Source organism: Gigantopelta aegis, chromosome 7 (assembly GCF_016097555.1).
Source record: "Gigantopelta aegis isolate Gae_Host chromosome 7, Gae_host_genome, whole genome shotgun sequence".
Classification (NCBI taxonomy): Eukaryota; Metazoa; Mollusca; class Gastropoda; order Neomphalida; family Peltospiridae; genus Gigantopelta; species Gigantopelta aegis.
The window spans coordinates 17116582-17137413 of record NC_054705.1 but is presented as its reverse complement, the minus strand read 5'-3'; the positions used below and the strand labels follow the sequence as shown (position 1 = coordinate 17137413).

The 20832-nt window shown below is 36.7% G+C and overlaps 1 protein-coding gene across 1 annotated transcript in view; it reads left to right on the top strand.

Annotated features, from left to right (window-relative positions):
- Positions 1 to 15181, top strand: part of LOC121377942 (adenosine deaminase-like) — a 34186-nt gene extending 19005 nt beyond the window's left edge. Inside the window, exons 4-10 of the mRNA XM_041506037.1 lie at positions 1246 to 1368; positions 3265 to 3521; positions 6005 to 6135; positions 6831 to 6902; positions 9027 to 9196; positions 10935 to 11061; positions 13269 to 15181. Of these exons, the coding sequence (XP_041361971.1) occupies positions 1246 to 1368; positions 3265 to 3521; positions 6005 to 6135; positions 6831 to 6902; positions 9027 to 9196; positions 10935 to 11061; positions 13269 to 13358 (970 nt within the window). The 3' untranslated portion in view covers positions 13359 to 15181. The remainder of the gene's footprint in view (positions 1 to 1245; positions 1369 to 3264; positions 3522 to 6004; positions 6136 to 6830; positions 6903 to 9026; positions 9197 to 10934; positions 11062 to 13268) is intronic.
- Positions 15182 to 20832: the final 5651 nt, after the last annotated feature.

Genomic DNA, 20832 nt, shown 5'->3' with positions numbered 1-20832 from the left:
TGCAGCAAGCTTGCAAAAATGAAAACATGCTTGCGGGAAGCTTGCACAGTTGAAGATATGCATGCAGCAAGCTTGCGCAAGCTTGCAAAATGAAAACATGCTTGCGGGAAGCTTGTACAGTTGAAGATATGCATGCAGCAAGCTTGCAAAATGAAAATATGCTTGCGGGAAGCTTGCACAAATGAAAACATGTTTGTGGGAAGCTTGCACAAATGAAAACATGCATGTGGCAAGCTTGCAGAAATACTGACTAACTTACGCGAATAGCAAATAGCTTGCATTGCTTGTAACAACCTTGTAACTACCTTGCAACAACCTAGCCGCAAGCATGCATTTTTGTTTGGGATGCTCTCCCGAAGGCCCAGTTTCCGATTCTTGATGGTGAGAGCAAAAATATTGAAAACAAAAGTAATTTCTTTTAGGTACATGTGCATTATGTAGTCAGTTCTCTATATTTAATACATTTTTAATCTTTACTCAATTTAACATGACATCTTGAATGTCACGTCCTGGCTGAAAGTTTGAGGTGGTTATTTTAATCATTTAATACAATCAGTCATCATTATACCTTTTATTTATACTTAGAATGTTGAGAAGAAGGATAATTAAAAAGGATTTTTATTTCTGAAAAATAGTTTTTATATAAAACTAACTTTTATATGTCAAATCATCCAGGACGTGACATACATGTGTATATTTTGAACAATAATTTTATATACTAATTATGACATGAAAGAAGTATTTTCATATGCAGTATATTTTAGATATGATGTCCTGATACCTAAGTTTTAAATTTGACATATAACAGTAATGAAATATTACCAAAAAAATAAATGTCACGTCCTGGCTTACAAAAATATTTTTTTCAAATAAAACTGTCATTAAAACCCATAAAACAAAAGTAAATTGGCAATAACGGTATATTTGTATGTGCTTAAGGGTGTTAACTTTAAGCTATAATAAAAATTTAGTTTAACAGATCATTTTAAAATTTCGACACCCATGGACCAAATACCACGGAATGGCACATTACCTTTAATTCATCTTGTACATACATGTATGTATGTGTATATTTATTTATTTAGTGGTACCTGTACATGTATATATATACATTAATTGTACGAAAGTTTTGAGCTTGTGTATGTTTGTTTGTTTGGAAAAAATGCATGTAAGATTGTCATGCTGACAAATGGAGTTAAACATGTATTTGCCAATATGTTTATTATGTATTTTTTTGTTTTTTAGGAAACGTGGCATCAAATTGAAGTCGACAACCGCAGAAGCTCTGAATGCGGAAATCGTGATGAAGGACAATGAATCGTTGGATAGTCTACTTCAAGCGTTTGACATCTTTATTCCTGTGATTGCGTAGGCCATGCCTGTATTTTATTTCATGTTAGATAGTCTACACCAAGCGTTTGACAGGCCATGCCTGTATTTTATTTCATGTTAGATAGTCTACACCAAGCGTTTGACATCTTTATTCCTGTGATTGCGTAGGTCGTGCCTTTATTTCATTTCATGTTAGATAGTCTACACCAAGCGTTTGACATCTTTATTCCTGTGATTGCGTAGGCCGTGCCTGTATTTTATTTCATGTTAGATAGTCTACACCAAGCGTTTGACATCTTTATTCCTGTGATTGCGTAGGCCGTGCCTGTATTTTATTTCATGTTAGATAGTCTACTCCAAGCGTTTGACATCTTTATTCCTGTGATTGCGTAGGCCGTGCCTGTATTTTATTTCATGTTAGATAGTCTACACCAAGCGTTTGACATCTTTATTCCTGTGATTGCGTAGGCCGTGCCTGTATTTTATTTCATGTTAGATAGTCTACTCCAAGCGTTTGACATCTTTATTCCTGTGATTGCGTAGGCCGTGCCTGTATTTTATTTCATGTTAGATAGTCTACACCAAGCGTTTGACATCTTTATTCCTGTGATTGCATAGGCCATGCCTGTATTTTATTTCATGTTAGATAGTCTACACCAAGCGTTTGACAGGCCATGCCTGTATTTTATTTCATGTTAGATAGTCTACACCAAGCGTTTGACATCTTTATTCCTGTGATTGCGTAGGTCGTGCCTTTATTTCATTTCATGTTAGATAGTCTACACCAAGCGTTTGACATCTTTATTCCTGTGATTGCGTAGGCCGTGCCTGTATTTTATTTCATGTTAGATAGTCTACACCAAGCGTTTGACATCTTTATTCCTGTGATTGCGTAGGCCGTGCCTGTATTTTATTTCATGTTAGATAGTCTACTCCAAGCGTTTGACATCTTTATTCCTGTGATTGCGTAGGCCGTGCCTGTATTTTATTTCATGTTAGATAGTCTACACCAAGCGTTTGACATCTTTATTCCTGTGATTGCGTAGGCCGTGCCTGTATTTTATTTCATGTTAGATAGTCTACTCCAAGCGTTTGACATCTTTATTCCTGTGATTGCGTAGGCCGTGCCTGTATTTTATTTCATGTTAGATAGTCTACACCAAGCGTTTGACATCTTTATTCCTGTGATTGCATAGGCCGTGCCTGTATTTTATTTCACGTTAGATAGTCTACACCAAGCGTTTGACATCTTTATTCCTGTGATTGCATAGGCCATGCCTGTATTTTATTTCATGTTAGATAGTCTATTGTCTACTCCAAACATTTGACATCTTTATTCCTGTGAATGCGTAGGCCATGCCTGTATTTTATTTCATAATTAGCCTGGATCCTATGAACATTTTGTTTGGGGTTTTTTTAATGAGAAATAACATTATAATTGAAAAAAAAAAAGGAAATGTGGATATGATGTGAAATTTAAGATTTCTGCCAGAGGGTACGGAGACCGGGAGAGTGAAATAATGTTAATGATTTGCCTTTAACTTAATTTTTCACAAAATAGAAATCCTAGATTAATCAAATTCGGTTTATAGTGGTACATACAGATGTGCGTATTAATGTATGTGAAAAAAAAAAGGAACATAATAATTATATTAAAATTCTAATTGAATTTTTTTATTTGAAATTTAAAAGTATTAAAAACATTTTTAACATAGCATTGAGATGACCATACATGTAGGTCTATGGATGCAAAGATTTTATTAATGACATGGGATACTTTTATGGTAGACAACTCATTTAATTTAACAGAATTCTTGTTTTACTTGTTAATAATAAGCCTTAAGCTGTTGATCGAAAACTTGGATAAAATGTTTACAAATATTTCCTAAATCTTTGAAAATGAGAATTTTTTATTTTTTATTTTTTTTCCAGTGGTGACCGAGACGCGGTGTACCGATTGGCATACGAGTTCTGTGAGACTTGCTCCCAGCACGGCATCAAGTATGTGGAGGGTCGCTACTCCCCCCACCTGCTCGCCAACACCTTCTCCAAACCCCAGTATGCACGGGAGTCCGGCAGCTTCTCCCCGCGAGATGTCGTCATGACGATCAACGAAGCACTGCAGAAGGGATCGCAGGACTTCAACATCTTGGCAAAGAGCATTATTGGGTGTGTCAAGCACCGACCAGGTAAAACAAGATATTTCATCTGATATTAGCAGTGTTGTGAGGAACGCCAGTTTGTGCAGTCATTGTCTAAACTGTATGATTTAAAAAACTAGATAATAGCATTATTGGGTGTGTCAAGCACTGACCAGGTAAAAACAAGATATTTCATCTGATATTAGCAGTGTTGTGAGGGCAGAAATCGTGAAAAAAAAACATTACAGTAACACAGATATTCCACATGTATATAAGACTGTAATGATGTCACCAATATCGACGTCGCTGGGATTGCATAGGGAAAAATACATGGAGTTTTCTGCTGTCTGCCATTTTGCTTTCTTATGGAATACTATTCAAGAGGGGTGGAAGCCTCCTAAGTATGTGACATAATTAATCTGACATTATGATGAGTGTGTTCTATCTTAGCGCATGTCATAAGTTGTTAGATAACGTCATATCAACCCACCCCTCTTGAACTTTTTGAAGATTATTCCATAAACAAGCAACTGATTGGTGGTTTACATGAACTTAAAATTTATGTATCCAATGCGTGAATAGAACATTTGGCATGAAAAAACTCCTCCTTGATGATGTAATATACCATTAGGCACATTGGCTTATTAATCACTGGCTATTGAATGTTAAAAGTTTGTTTTGTTTAACGACACCACTGGAGAACAAAGATTAATTAATCATCGGCTATTGGATGTCAAACATTTGGTGATTCTGACTTGGAGCCATCAGAGGAAACCGGCTTCATTTTTCTAATGCAGCAAGGGATCTTTTATATGCACTTTCCCACAGACAGGCAAACACATACCACAGCCTTTAACCAGTTGTGGTTCACTGGATGGAATGAGAAAAAACCCAATCAGCTGAATGGATCCACTGAAGTGGTTCGATCCTGTGATGCAAGCACCTCAAGCGAGCACTCAACCGACTGAGCTAAATCCCCACCCCCCACCCCCATCCCCCCACTGGCTACTGAGTGTTAAACATTTAATAATTGTAACTCAGTCTTCCCATGAGACCAGCTACATATTTCCATTAACAGCAAGGGATCTTATATATACACTTTCCCACAGACAGGACAGCACATATCACAGCCTCTATATACCAGTCATGGAAAACTGGTTAGGTCATGGGAAAATCCTGGCCTATGACCCAAATATGTGTATCATTCATATTTAAAAACAGCTGTTTCTTTTTTACTTACCCTGACCTTAAATAATGGCATATTCCTCTAGGATAGTAGTCTGGTCCAAACATCACAACAGTCAATGAGATGGCTAAAATTTTCCAATGAGTTCCTCTGCTTCCTGTTTGGGTCACAAGACTAACACTTCCTTCTTTCTCCTTTGCTGGTTTGGTTCGGACGTCAAGTTTGTTTTCTCCACATTATTGCTATGCTTCATCACATTAAAAAAATAATAATAATCAAACTTAATAAAAGAAACAATATTTCCTTCAAACACAGAATAATGCATTTGATGCATTTTATTTAGTAATCTTAAACAAAATTAGCAATTTTGCATTGAAAGTTTTGAAACATTCTGAAAACGAAAGCGTCATGAACCCAGTTTATTATTGTACAGAGTAACATCTGCAGCTTTAAACAGTATAACTACACCGGTTTCTTTTCTTTATGTGTCAGTTTCTGTACCAGTTAAATGTTAAAGGGACCTACCCTAGTTTTTAAACACTAAGATATATTTTTACTATTATAGCCGTTTTTGATAACTGAAATCATACTTTACTTAGATTTTATGGTTTAGATAATCAATTTCCGTACATTCGATGTGTCTTTAGTCAACTTGGTGTCTTTAATATCACAAAATGCATTTCTCATATTTTTAAAAATGCACGTGCGTCTGAGAAGTAACAGTTATGGAGTCGAGTTTTAGTCTGTTTTCAGAGGGTATTTCACCATTTCAACCGGCCTCGGTGGCGTCGTGGCAGGCCATCGGTCTACAGGCTGGTAGGTACTGGGTTCGGATCCCAGTCGAGGCATGGGATTTTTAATCCAGATACCGACTCCAAACCCTGAGTGAGTGCTCCGCAAGGCTCAATGGGTAGGTGTAAACCACTTGCACCGACCAGTGATCCATAACTGGTTCAACAAAGGCCATGGTTTGTGCTATCCTGCCTGTGGGAAGCGCAAATAAAAGATCCCTTGCTGCCTATCGGAAGAGTAGCCCATGTAGTGGCGACAGCGGGTTTCCTCTCAAAATCTATGTGGTCCTGAACCATATGTCTGACGCCATATAACCGTAAATAAAATGTGTTGAGTGCGTCGTTAAATAAAACACTTCTATCTTTCTTTCACCATTTCAAAGTTACAGACTCATGTTTCACTCAATTGTAACTTTATCCAAATGTGTTTCAGGTGTGTAGATTAACTAAACATAGTGTTAATTTTCACGGGTTGAAACTAGAGTATGTCCCTTTAATGTGTTGAGGTGTCGGTAAGCAAGTGCTCCTTTAGTAACTTTTTGTTTTCTGTTCAGATTGGTCCATGGAAGTTGCGACTCTCGCCAAGGAATTCTTTAATGATGGCACCGTCGCCATTGACATATCAGAGTCAGAGTTTAACAGTGGCCGAGACTTGAACCAGAGCGCTCACAAGCATGCTTACGAGGTACAGTACGTGAATCAACAGTAAATTCACCTAGCAACCCATAGACGGTTACTTAAAATGACAGACCCTATATTTCAAACACAGCAGCATATTTTTCACTTTTGGAATAGATTTTGAAAATTGAAGTCGGACATTACTTCGATTTCATTGTTTAGATTATCCATTTCCATACTTTCAAAGTGTTTCTGGTCATCCTGGCTACAGATGTTTGAAGCTATCTTAGCGCTACGATATCATAAAACCATTGTTTTATGACATCGCTAGAGAACACATGTACACAGAAGCTTGGGCTAGTGCCCTATGTATTACAGGAATACAGTTGATAACTTCCACTAACCAGACTTGAATAATTTTAGATGTACAGGCTCTAATTTTAAAAGTGTTTTGTTTAGAGGTTGAAGTCAGACATTACTTAGATTTCATTGTTTAGAATATCCATTTCCATACCTGTACATGTATCTAAAGTTTCTGGTCGTCCAGACTACAGATTTTCGAAGCTATCTTAGCGCTACGATATCGTAAAATCATCGTAGGCTATGACGTCACTACAGCACACACACTCAGACACTTTGGCTAGTGCCCTATGTATTATAAGAATACAGATGATAATCTCAACTAACTGGATTTAAAAAGTTTTACAAAATGTAGTCGTACAGGCTCTAATTTGAAAGTGTTTTGTTTTCGTATTTGACCAGGAAGCCATCCGGTGTGGGGTCCATCGTACAGTGCATGCTGCTGAGGTACAGCACCCGTCTACTATATTTCAAGTAAGTGTGTTTGTTTTGTTTAAAGATACCACTAGAGCACATTGATTTATTAATCATCAGCTATCGGATGTCAAACATTTGGTTATTTTGACACAATAGTCTCGGAGAGAAAATCGCTACATTTTCCCCATCAGTAGCAAGGGATCTTTTATATGCATCATCCCACAGACATGATAGCACATACCACGGCCTTTGATATTGGCTGGGACGATTCCAGATTAAATGTGCATGAAGTGAGCCCTTTACCACTAGGCTGCATCCCGTCCCTAACAGGCCACTGAATATTGCAAGAACGATGTGTCGCTCGCACTAATCTAATTTTGTGTCGCCTGTTTTTCTTTCACATATTAAATTTAGCACCTTAGATACATATAGAATACTAAACGAGCTTGCCTGTCATACCATTTTTATGAAATGAGTGAACAGGTTTGGTATCTGTTTAGTATTTTATTTATTACAAACCAACTGGAAACAAGCCGCAACACAGAAATAAGCAGATGTCAGGACCTACACTGTACTATACGTTATTTTTCTAGGAATTGGGTCAGCAAGTGATCTACGTCACGCTCACGTCACACCAATATTACACTAGTTAGATATTGAGTGATTGTTATAACATGAGCATTATCTTACACTGGTGTGTAATAAATTTATTTTTGCTTATCCAATAAATAGGTTATGGAAATGTTCAATTCTCATAGGCCCGTCTCATACACAAGTGTACTATATTGGAGTAATTCTGCAGGGAACATTTTGTTTTCAGAATCTTGATTAGTGATATTTCTGGTGGACTAAAAATTGATTAGCAACTACTGTTTAATGTTTTTAAATTGTGTAGTGATCGCTGAAACTGGCATAGTGAATTGCGATGTGATACTGAACAAAATGTTCTATGTTCTGTGACAATTCATTGAAAGAAGTGTTTTATTTAACGACACACTCAACACATTTTATTTACGGTTATATGGCGTCAGACATATGGTTACGGACCACACAGATTTTGAGAGGAAACCCGCTGTCGCCACTACATGGGCTACTCTTCCGATTGGCAGCAAGGGATCTTTTATTTGCGCTTCCCACGGGCAGGATAGCACAAACCATGGCCTTTGTTGAACCAGTTATGGATCACTGGTCGGTGCAAGTGGTTTACACCTACCCATTGAGCCTTGCGGAGGACTCACTCAGGGTTTGGAGTCGGTATCTGGATTAAAAATGCCATGCCTCGACTGGGATCCAAACCCAGTACCTACCAGCCTGTAGACCGATGGTCTGCCACGATGCCACCGAGGCCGGTGTGACAATTCATTGAGTCGATAACTACAAAACATTTAGCCAAATGACTTAAACTCAATATTAACACTGATAAAGGCTGTAAAGTGTAATGTAATATGATTTTATTCGGTATACGTAAATACTGTGAAGTCTCTAAAACTAAAATTAGCAAATGATGTTAAAGACAATGACTTCCTCAAAAACAGATATTTGTCAACGTTCTTTTTTAAATATCATTACAGAACTTAACCTCTCTAAACCAGATACCCCTTAAAGGGACAGACCCTAGTTTCAAACCCGTTTTAATTAACACTAAGTTTAGTTAATCTACAAACCTGTAACACATTTAGATAAAGTTACAACAGAGTGAAAGAAAAGTCTGTGATGTTAAAACTGAAATATCCTTAAAAAGTAGACTAGAACTCGACTCCATAACCGCTACTTCTCAGAAGCACATGTGGTTTTAAAAATATGAGAAATGCATTTTGTGATTTTAAAAATACCAGGACAATCAAAAACACTTCGAATGTACGGAAATGGATAATCTAAACAATAAAATCTATGTAAAGTATGATTTCAGTTATCAAAAAAGGCTCTAATAGTAAAAAATATGCCTTAGTGTTTAAAAACTGTGTTATGTCCCTTTAAAAACTAGACTGTTTTTGTTGGTGCTATGGATGTCCAGTTTTGAGGTTGAAGTCAGACATTACTTAGATTTCATTGTTTAGATTATCCATTTCTGTACATCTGAAGTTTCTAATCATCCTGACTAGAGATGTTTGAAGCTATCTTAATGCTACGATATCATAAAAACTCTGTAGGTTATGACGTCACTGTGTTGTATTAATCAAGGCGCTGGACGAGCTCCAGACCGAGAGGGTTGGTCACGGCTATCGGTGTTTGGATGACCCGAAGGCTTACAGTCGTCTGAAGCAGGAGAATATTCACCTGGAAACCTGCCCCATCTCCAGCCTGAGAACTGGAGGAGCTAGAAACGGAAAAGTCAACCATCCAATTCTCACGTAAGACGATGATAATGAGGGCACAGTCTCATTCATTGAAACATTGGAATTGCAGGGTGGGGGGGTGGGGGGGCGAGATTGATGATGATGTTATAATATATCCGGGACCTGTGCATTTTAGTGGGGGGGGGGGTCTAGACTGTGGGGGGGTCGAGATATACTCCCCTGGAAAATGTATTGAAAAAAACTAAATTTCCTCGAGTGGGAGATGGGATGGAAGTATCCACAAAACCCAACCCCTTGCATACATGCTTGCATATTTTTGTGTATCTTCGCATTTAGTTCCAAGTTCAAACACACAGTTCTGAGTAGACTTATTAGCTATGTATTTTATTACTTGAATTTTGTGTATACAGCTAGAATAATCATAAATTTTGCATCACAAATGTCTTACTTATACTAAAAAATTAAATTAATAAAAAAAATTGTTTAACTTGCAAGGAGATGAACATCCATCAGATTAATTATCAACGAAACCAATGGTTTAACTTGCAAGGAGATGGACATCCATCAGATTAATTATCAACAAAACCAATGGTTTAGCTTGCAAGGAGATTAACATCCATCAGATTAATTATCAACGAAACCAATGGTTTAACTTGCAAGGAGATGGACATCCATCAGATTAATTATCAACAAAACCAATGGTTTAACTTGCAAGGAGATGGACATCCATCAGATTAATTATCAACAAAACCAATGGTTTAGCTTGCAAGGAGATGAACATCCATCAGATTAATTATCAATGAAACCAATGGTTTAGCTTGCAAGGAGATGAACATCCATCAGATTAATTATCAATGAAACCAATGGTTTAGCTTGCAAGGAGATGAACATCCATCAGATTAATTATCAACAAAACCAATGGTTTAGCTTGCAAGGAGATGAACATCCATCAGATTAATTATCAACGAAACCAATGGTTTAGCTTGCAAGGAGATGAACATCCATCAGATTAATTATCAACGAAACCAATGGTTTAGCTTGCAAGGAGATGAACATCCATCAGATTAATTATCAACGAAACCAATGGTTTAGCTTGCAAGGAGATGAACATCCATCAGATTAATTATCAATGAAACCAATGGTTTAGCTTGCAAGGAGATGGACATCCATCAGATTATTTATCAATGAAACCAATGGTTTAACTTGCAAGGAGATGGACATCCATCAGATTAATTATCAACAAAACCAATGGTTTAGCTTGCAAGGAGATTAACATCCATCAGATTAATTATGAACAGAACCAAGTCAGTTTTATTGTATGTGAATCATTGTTTGGAATTCTTGTTCTCTCTCCCTCCACCATCTACATGTATCTCTCCGTCTTTCTCTCAATATCTCTCTGCCACTTTATCCGTCTCTGTCTCTGTCTCTCTTCCTCTCCATCCATCCCTCCCCCTCCTTCCCTCCCTCTCCCTCCCTCCCCAGTGTTTCTGCCAGAAAGAAATTTTTGGGTATGGTGCTGTGGAATTGAATGTGACCACAGTCAACAGGAGGGTATGGGGGGGGGCCTCCCCCAGAAAGAAAATGGCTTACGTTTAGAGTTAGGATTAAGAAAATCATACAGTAATAATAAGAGTAAAAAGATTTGGCTATGGCACCATACCCATTTTACCCTCTGACAGAAACCCTGCAGTCCCTCCCTCCCTTCTAACCCCCTCATTATTTAATTTTGTTTTATTTTGACACCCAATAGTTGGCATATAGCTGAGCACTAATTCATTCTTTCTCTCAGGTTTGCTAATGATGGTGTGAATTTCTCGATCAGTACGGATGATCCCATAATCCTTGGCAATGACCTGAGCGAAGACTACCTCATGGCATTGGAATTTGGACTGAACATTGAGCAGATTGAGCAGTCTGTGAGTAACAACAGAATGTGACCAAATGTTTTGTTTTTGTTTAACTACATCACTAGAGCACTTTGATTTTATTAATCATCTAGTATGGGATGTCAACCATTTGGTAATTGTGATGTATCGTGTCAGAGAGGAAACAAGCTACATTTTTCCATTAGCAGGAAGGGATCTTTTATATGCACCATTCCACGGACAGGATAGTACATACCATGGCCTTTGATATACCAGTCGTGGTGTACTGGCTAGAATGGGAAATGGGCCAACTAACAAAGTCACAATGTTAGGACAAGGAAAGGATTACGGATTGTCTGTTATTTCATCGGGAAAACAAATTATCTGTAAACTGTGAATCGACAAAGTCATTGAAACATAAGTTTGCGGATAATTAATTAGTAAGTACATGTATGCTTTAAATTTAATTATAAGTATTATCTGTTGTTTCTGTTATGTCTATCATGGTATGAAAAGAAGAATCATCCATATACTGTGAATTGGCGAAGCCATTTTTATGTAAATTTGCGGATAATTATTTTTTCATACAATAACGGACAATCCTTAGAATTAAATTTAAAACATACTTACTAATAACACTAAATGTTTATATTTTATTTTATTTGGTTCATTAACAATAACGCTCAGTAAGACAAAGTTCCATTGTAAAGTGACATCAGATATTATATTTCCAGACATTATTTCTGGGATCATTCTCCATCAGTGGGCTCATTGGGATATTTCTCATTCCAGCCAGTGCACCACGACTGGTACATCAAAGGCTGTGGTATGTGCTGTCCTGTCTATGGGATGGTGCATATAAAAGATCCCTTGCTGATAATCGAAAAGAGCCGCCCATGAAGTGGCGAGAGTGGGTTTCCTCCCTCAATATCTGTGTGGTCCTTAACCATATGTCCGATGCCATATAACCGTAAATAAAATGTGTTGAGTGCATCGTAAAATAAAACATTTCCTTCCTTTCTTCCTATAAACAATGATGCTCAATAAGGCAAAGTACTAATGTAAAGTGACATCATCAGATATTACATTCCCAGACATTATTTTTACATTAATCGAGAAATTAACAAACTCTCTTTGCAACGGCTGAACCAATTGGTGTAGCTTTAAATTGTAGTTAATAATACGGAAATTTAAATTCTCATAATAAAAAGAATCTGTAAATTCAGCATACAAATAAAGATGAAGAAATTGTAAAATTATATTAGGTTAATATAAGATTTTATTGGGTATTTTTGTAATAATTTTAAAGAAAAACTATGTCACCCTCGTGTTAAAATTCTCCTCAAAGTTAAACAGAGAAGTGAATTGACAAGTTTGACTTTAAAACAGTGAAACCTGTCTCAGTCGCACAGTGGTTAAGCCATCGGACTACAATGCTCACAGTCTGGTACCGGCTCCAACACATCGTGAGTTCTTAAGAGCTCAGTGGGTAGGTGTAAGGCCACTACACCCTCTTCTCTCGCACTAATCACTAACCAACTAACAACTAATTCACTGTCCTGGACAGACAGCCCAGATAGCTGAGGTTTGTGCCCAGGACAGCGTGGTTGAACCTTAATTGGATATAAGCACCCATCTTTCAAGATAAGACCAGGTGATAATGATGCAACTGAGAACAGGCTACTGTAGACTCAACTACCACATGTATACCAAATTCCTTGTGGAAAACAGTCGAATCTGCCAGTGTGGTACATCATCCATGACATTGGAACATGCAGCACTGTCCCACCTACCAGAACCAGAAAAGCAGTTTGACTTGCAGATGAACCCCTGAAGGAGAAACTCTTTGGCCCCTTGGAGAACCTATGGAATACAGCAGCTTTTGTTCGAGCCACTGGGGTTCCTGTCTGAGTGTACAACGAAGAAGGAGGAGGAAGATATAAGAATGGAAATAAGTTGAAATGAAATAAAATAAAACAATGAAACCAGTCCAAACTGGATTACTCCGGTAACATGATATTTATTCGATTTAGACAGGATCCAGTGTTTAGAGAGTCGTGTTTTAGATTATTGGAAGTTTGGGACCATGAAACTATGACAAGAGTCCGATTTAGACAGGTTTCACTGTAAAACTATGACAAGAGTCCGATTTAGACAGGTTTCACTGTAAAACTATGACAAGAGTCCGATTTAGACAGGTTTCACTGTAAATTTTGCTACATTTTTAAAAACATGTATTTATTTGGGGGGTTTTCCAGATTTTCAATGCAGCACGTTCTTGCTTTGCTACGGAGAGAGAGAAGAAACAACTTCTGAAAGAATTAGTTGAAGTTTACGGCAAGCATTAAATGTTGATGGAACATTGTACACTGGACTAATAATTTTATGGAGAGGTTTTACCTTTTTATATATACCACAAAATTTAGATTTTAAATAGTCACTTCAAAATGGCTCAGAATTGTAAATACATAAACATTCTTCTGGGTTTTTTTTCAGTTACCAAATGTTATTTTATAGCCACACAATATATTATGTATCTATTTACAATGCAGAAAAAATAGAGATTATTTTATTGTATTATATTGTTACTTTGTTTTACCAGTGTTTCCCTCAGGATTTTTGTTCAGAGAGTTGGCAAAATAGTTTGACATAAAATGCTGTAGAATCATCGGACGAACATTGGGACACAGGCATCGAAATAAGCATTGTGTCTGGTAACCCATTTACAGGTTACCACAAAATATAGCCTGGTAATCTATAGGTTACTACAACTATATGATAGTTAGAATTGAATTCCTGTTACTACTACTTTTTAACGCCATTATATGTGTGCCAGATGATTATTTTAGTATGCATGCATTTATGAACGTTCTGAAATTGTATCGGTGCGCGCGAACATCGGTACGAGAAACAAAATCCGGAAGTAAATTTATCTAGTGGAAGCTGCTTAAATGCGGAATGACTATAATTGCTTGCAATTGTACAAGTGCGCGCGATGCAATTTCTTACAAGAAAATGAACTGCGGAAGTCCGGAATACATTACCTGGTTTAGTAACTTTACGTTCAGAAACGAAACTACCGTTCGTTGAAATTTTTGTCGAGAACGAAACACCGTTCTCAACTTTTCTCACATGTGGTAACCTCCCGGTAACCTGAATGACCGTTCTCGACTTATTTCGATGCCTGGGACAGTTATTACACACACTTGCCATTGGAGACCAATCTATATAAATTCTGAGCAATCACTGTCTAGCAAACAGTAGTCAAAGATTCCTGCTCTAATACAACAACAGTCCTGTTTGACGTTAAATACATCTACATGTACATCTATAATTTACGAGCTCCCTAATAAAAACAAAATCACATATTAATCACTAATACATACACACACATATAGGGGGCTCAGTTTACGTCAAATCTATTTTGCCAACTCGGAACTAAACTCCTGGGGGAAACACTTTTACTGTTAACTATATTTTAACAAATCTCTAGTTTTAGGGTCACTTCTGGTTAATCTGTATATTTTGATTGATTATTATATACACGTTTTAGAAAAGGAATTATTTATTTTTAAAGATGTTACCACAACCATTTGTAGGGCTGTATGTGGTGTGGGGGTGCAAGCAGGGTTTCTGCCAGAGGGTGAAATGGGTATGGCGCCATACCCAAATTGTTTTACAGATTTTTGTTTTTAAGTTAATCTTTTTGACATAATTAATTATTATTATCATTACTGTGTGATTTTCTTACGCCATGTTCTTTCTGCAGGAGGTCCCCCATACCCCCTGTTGATTGTGGTTGCATTCAATTCCATAGCACCATACCCAAAAATATCTTTCTGGCAGAAACACTGGGTTTGGAGGGGCGAGGGGCAGAAAAAGGTATGGAAAGGTGTTCATTTTAGTTTAAAAATACTTTTCTTGTCCAGATAATTTACTTGTAACTAGAAAATTCTGTAGATTGTGCCAAAATGGGGTCAGTTATCAGACATATCAGATATTTTGAAACCGTGTGATAAATTGTGGACCAGAACTGACGTCATACCAATTACGTCACATCATATTTGAAACATTACACAAGGCTTCCACAGAGTATGATTCTTAACGTTAAGTAAATCCGTGAAAGTAGTTTTGATCATAGATTTAACAAAGTGTTGTTATGACGTTAAATTAAAAACCGTTTTTGTAAAACATACAAGAAGGTGCATGTATGTAATAAATACAGAACTTCACAGACGTTGTTTTTGCTTCCTGTTTATTGCACTCGTTTATTTTGCGAAAGAACATGCCAGGTCTCGTGGTATATATTCTTGTGCAAAATTACTTGTGCAATAACTAGGAAGCAAAAACAACGTATGTGAAGTTCTGTATATTTATTGTCAACCTACAATATGGTAACAGTGTGACAGGCCATAGGATTTCAATTTTTATAGGAAACACTTTCGGTTCCGTGCCTCGTTATCATGGGAATCCACTGGAAACTGTTTTTAAAAAAATAATTGTATATTTAGGAGATAACCATATGGAGGTTTTAGATTTGCAGGTGTTATTATTGTCTATTTGATCCCACAAGGCGTCAGCCTGAGGTTAAAAATGAAACACGTGCGGGCATCAAATAGACAGTAACACCCACAAATCTAAAATCTCTATATGGTTATGTTCATTGTAAACTAAATTGTTTTTCTACGCAACTAACTGTACATTAGGTATTTCTTGAAAAAAAATACCTGACTACAAAATAACTGTAGAGCCTTGAATCGTCAATTTCGCCTGTTACAATTGCTAATGACATCACTTTCTAATGACGTCATTAGCTTTTCGGGTGTTATTTTCATTTGATCCTGGAAAAAATTGTAATTAACCAATCACAATACAGAACACACGTGCCATCAGTTTACAATATATATGATTTTCACTGAATAGTCATACTCAGTATACTAATCATGGGAAACAAAATTTCGGTTCCGTGATTTTACCGAAACGGTACTGGAAACGATCGTTTCCATAAAATCCAAGGGTCCACACAACTTCTGTAGGTTGGTTGAATAGAGACTAGACTAGGGTCTCCATGAGTACTCGAGTACGGGCCAGGTCTAGCAAGACTCTAGTACCCATGCAAGGAATAGAATAGGGTAACATATTAACATGAATATATCCAATTATGGTTCAAGCACTGTGCAAGAAAGAGCTTTTTCATTTTTTTTTTTTTTAAATGTGACGTCATGTTGCCATATGCTTTCAGCCGGTTACATTACAGGGCTATTAGAAAGTGTGCAATGCAATAAAATGGCATGATTTGGCATCCATGTTCCCCTGCCATGGACAGAAATCTCTGGCCAAGTCGGAGGTTGTGCCTACGACAGGCATGCTTGAACAGTTCTCTGATGGAAGCATGCCAAAAATTGCCCACACCCTCCCACACCCATGTTCAGCGCTGGAATAAAGATGCCCAAGACTATTTTGCTGTATTCCTTAGTCTCATTATCATCAAGTATAAATATTGGGTATTCGGGTTCAGGTCAAGTTTAACTCTGGAGTACTCAAGTCATAGAGGCCCTAGACTTGATTGACCCCAGCTGACCCCAGCTGTTTGATACATCCTTGAGTTATTATTACTGTTACTGTGTTGTAAGTTGGGATCATTTACATTTATTGGTGTTCGTAGCGGTCTTTAAATTCCATGAAAGTCTTTGAAGTTGAAAAAAACATTTTTAGGTCTTTGAAAGTCTTTCAATTGTAATGAAAGTCTTTAAATTTTCACAAATCATAGCCAAAGCAGGGAATAATTTGTACAGAAAAAAATGGTTAGCAGTTGCTGCTAATCATTTTGTGATTTGATTAGCACCTTTGTAAATTTAATTAGCAGTTTCCACGTAGGCTCAAGCATGTAAGTTATGGACAGCACAATGAATCCCTTCAGAGCCCAAGAGATTTTGTGATCTACTGTATGTCTTCAGAATGTATTCTAAGCAATAAGATATACTGTGGAGTGTGAATAAATCATCATTTGATGTGTACCTTAATAAAATTATTTGTGTACCTTGATTGAAAGTTCCAGTGTTATCAGTTTTGATGTACATGCTAAGTATTAGAGGACATATCCACTTCTCCCTTGAGTCAATTTCGCGAATCCACACGTTTACCGTTGACAAATTAACAACCATTTTGATCCATGTTTTGCACAAGTGACATCAGCACAAAAGTTATTTTTAGAACACAGCAAGTCAACTACCGGTATTAATTCCAAGTTTTACCGAATACACGTGACGTCATTGAAATTTCAATTGAATACTGAATGTGACATTCTAACATTGAATTATTCAAGCCGAACTTTGCCAATTGAAAGAGTGAAAAAAACACGATGGTAATTTTGCTACAACCGCGAAATTATTTGGTTCACAGTAACAGCGATCCATAGTGCGAAATTGGTTCGCTCGTGAGCTAGAATGACTAGCAAACTGCGATGCGAACCCCAACAAATTATTCCCTGCAAAGCAATGCTGATATCTTTTACAGCAGCATGCATTTGATAGTTTCCAGTTCCATAGTTTAACCTGTCATGTATATACAAAAGCTCAATTTTTTTGCCATGGACAGCATGATAAACAAACTGATTTGGTATTTTTATTACATTCTATTGTCTTTGACTGCTGTGCCAAAGTCTTTGAATTTGTTTGGTCTTTAAGGCTATGAACTATGTTTATTGTTCATGTTATTCAGTGTGCATCATATACTCAACACGTTTCCTGTAGAATGCTATTTATAACCTTATATTCAAAGGTTAAGGACTGGTGCTGTGACTGTGTTTGCTGAGTCACTGTATTGATATTCTAGGTATTATTAATACATTTGTAGTTCTTTATCACAAATACTTATTTAAATAATAGCAACATAATATTATGCAATATGACACTTGTAACTTAGAAAATGCACCTTTAACTAACCTGTTATAATGTTACCATATGTCTTCCTATTGTGTTAAAAGAAAAGAACAAAAGGCAGCCATTGTTTCATGTTTTTTGCATACTGGATTGTTATATTTTTAAATATTTAAATTTTCATATCAATATATACATATATACATACATATATACATATATATATATTAGAACAATAAATACTATTAAAAAAAAGTAGGGGAACTCTAATAAGAATTTACAGTTGCCAAAATTGTAAAGTACATGTATATTAGCTGTGGGGAATGGTTATATGATAATAGTGAATTAATTAGGCAAACATTACAACCGGTAGTTCAGTATTACAGTAGGTTTTATGACCACCAAAGATCTTGAAGGATGATTGGGGTCAGAAGTGAAATTTAAAAGTTGACGTTTTTTTATCAGTAAATTGAAAATTCAAACAATAAAAATGACTAAAAACAAATCAATAACAACTGTATGATCAACAGAATGAAAAAGATTGACAGAAATAATGTTCCACAGTGATTAATGGACCTTCCTGGAAATGGTCAAAATCAAGAATTGACACCCCATGCACGCACGTGTAAGGGGCAACTGCGTGATCCATGTGCAAATTATGGAATGTGTTTTGATGTGTTGATAAACAGACCTGAACATCCTTTACTAGGAGGTCTGTGGTCAAAACGTATGTTCGGTCTAATAGTTGATATTAACATTAATATTTCAGGTTCCCCTACTGTTTTTTTAAAGAGTATAGTTTTAAAAATAAAATGGAGTTAAGATGATTATCAGGGGTCGAAATTGACCGACATTCCTGCTGGATATTCGGTCCAGTATGGTACAAATTCTGGCAGCTTGAATCAAAATCTGACGGATCCAATCATAATTAACTCAAACTAATGTGTGATATAATGTAAAATAATTGCCGATCTGATGGGACAACAGGCAAAAACAAAAATCTACCAGCTATGGGGATGTGGACTGGCACAAATTGGTCAGGACAGCAGAATTTTGACTCCTGGTGATTGGTCGAATGTCCACATAGTTTATAAAACTGATTGTTGCTTTCATAATGCACACCACACAAGGAATGTCATAAATAAGGTCTCACTACACAGTTCACCTTCGGATGAGAGTTCATTCATCATGGTCCACTGTATTTCTTAATTGTGACATATGTTGTGGTTCACATATTCACTTCTAGTAATGGGGGAAGAATTATAACAATTTGTAGGTTTAATGGTAAGCCCTCTGGCTGGATTTTGCCACTATTATTTTGTAATATTGTGTATTGACTGTTTGGGACATGGGTGTATAGCGCAAGAGACAGCAAGAGACAGCCGGAATGAATCGGTTAATGAACCAGCTGTTCGGACCGGTACTACAGCCAGATGCGGTCATATAGAAAAAACTGAGATGGAAGTATTTTCAATTTTGGAGTGAAAATAAATGCTTATATAATGTATGTTCGCAAGGTATTAGTTGTTAGTGCAAAATACGTGCTATTGGCAATCTTCATATGAAGTTGGACAATTTAACATGGATTCAAATGGCAAATGGCATCTCTGTAGTGAGACCCAGTGAGATAGGCAGCCTTTTTTCTTTCTTCTTTTTTTGGTTTGTTTTTGCGTTCATCATTTTTTCAAATATTTGCAGGGTATCAAATTATAGAACATATATGCATTAGACTAGATGTCAGATATTTTTATGCTTTTATTTTCTTATCTTGATAACTCTGTCATATGCCTTTGGAAATTTATTCCTGACATTGTGTCTTATTATGGATCAGTATCAATCTTATTCTGTCATGTTATTTGATGGAATTTGAATTTTAAAAAATTGTTATAAAAATTGAAATAATTTATAATACTGGTAGTTTGTCCATGCATGTAAGGACAGTATACAAAAAAAAAAAAATATATATATGTTTTTGAATTGTAATTAAATAAACTTGTATACTTGATTAAAGGTGCATGTACTGTACTACGTTTGCAGTCATTGCAACATGTTTCAGGTTAACGAGGCTTTTTATCAATAAAAATTATGAGAGTAGTGCTAAAGCAATACAAGTCCCCTACTGCACCCAACAATTTTTCGTATCTCCTAAATTCAAGGGCCATACTTCTGTGAAAATTGGGTAATTCACCATGAAAGTTAAACTTGATCTGTAACAGTATGTGATAAATTAAGCTATATATACCAAATTTCATCTCAATATCTTAAGGCATTCAAAAACAAAAATGTCCGGAAAACAAATTTTTATATCTCCCAAGTTCAAGGGCTACAACTCTGTCAAAAATGGGTAAATTGCCATGAAAGTCTCAAACACCCCCCTATAAACTTCGCTCGCCAGTCTAGGCACCTCCATCCGCCCACAGTAAACTTCCTGCACATGCATTTAAAAGAACTGGAGAAACGTTGGATATACAGATACTGATATGCTAAGCCACATTTTGTACAATTAATTTGTTAATTTAATTCGGGGGGGGGTGGGGGGGGGGGGGGACATAGCCCAGTGGTAAAGCGCTCATTTGATGCGTGGTCTGTCTGGAATTGATCGGTGTCGGTGGGCCCAATGGGCTATTTCTCGTTCCAGCCAGTGCACCATGACTGGCATATCAAAGGCTTTGGTATGTACTACCCTGTCTGTGGGATGGTGCATATAAAGGATCCCTTGCTGCTAATCGAGAAGAGTAGCCCATGAAGTGGCGACAGCGGGTTTCCTCTTTAACCATATGTCCGACGCCATATAACCATAAATAAAATGTGTTGTGCGTCGTTAAATAAAACATTTCCTTGTTCCATGTTCCATGCCATATAACTAAATAAAATGCATTGAGTGCGTCGTTAAATTAAAAAATTTCCTTCTTTTAAATTTAATTTGTCAAAAGCCTGTTAGTCA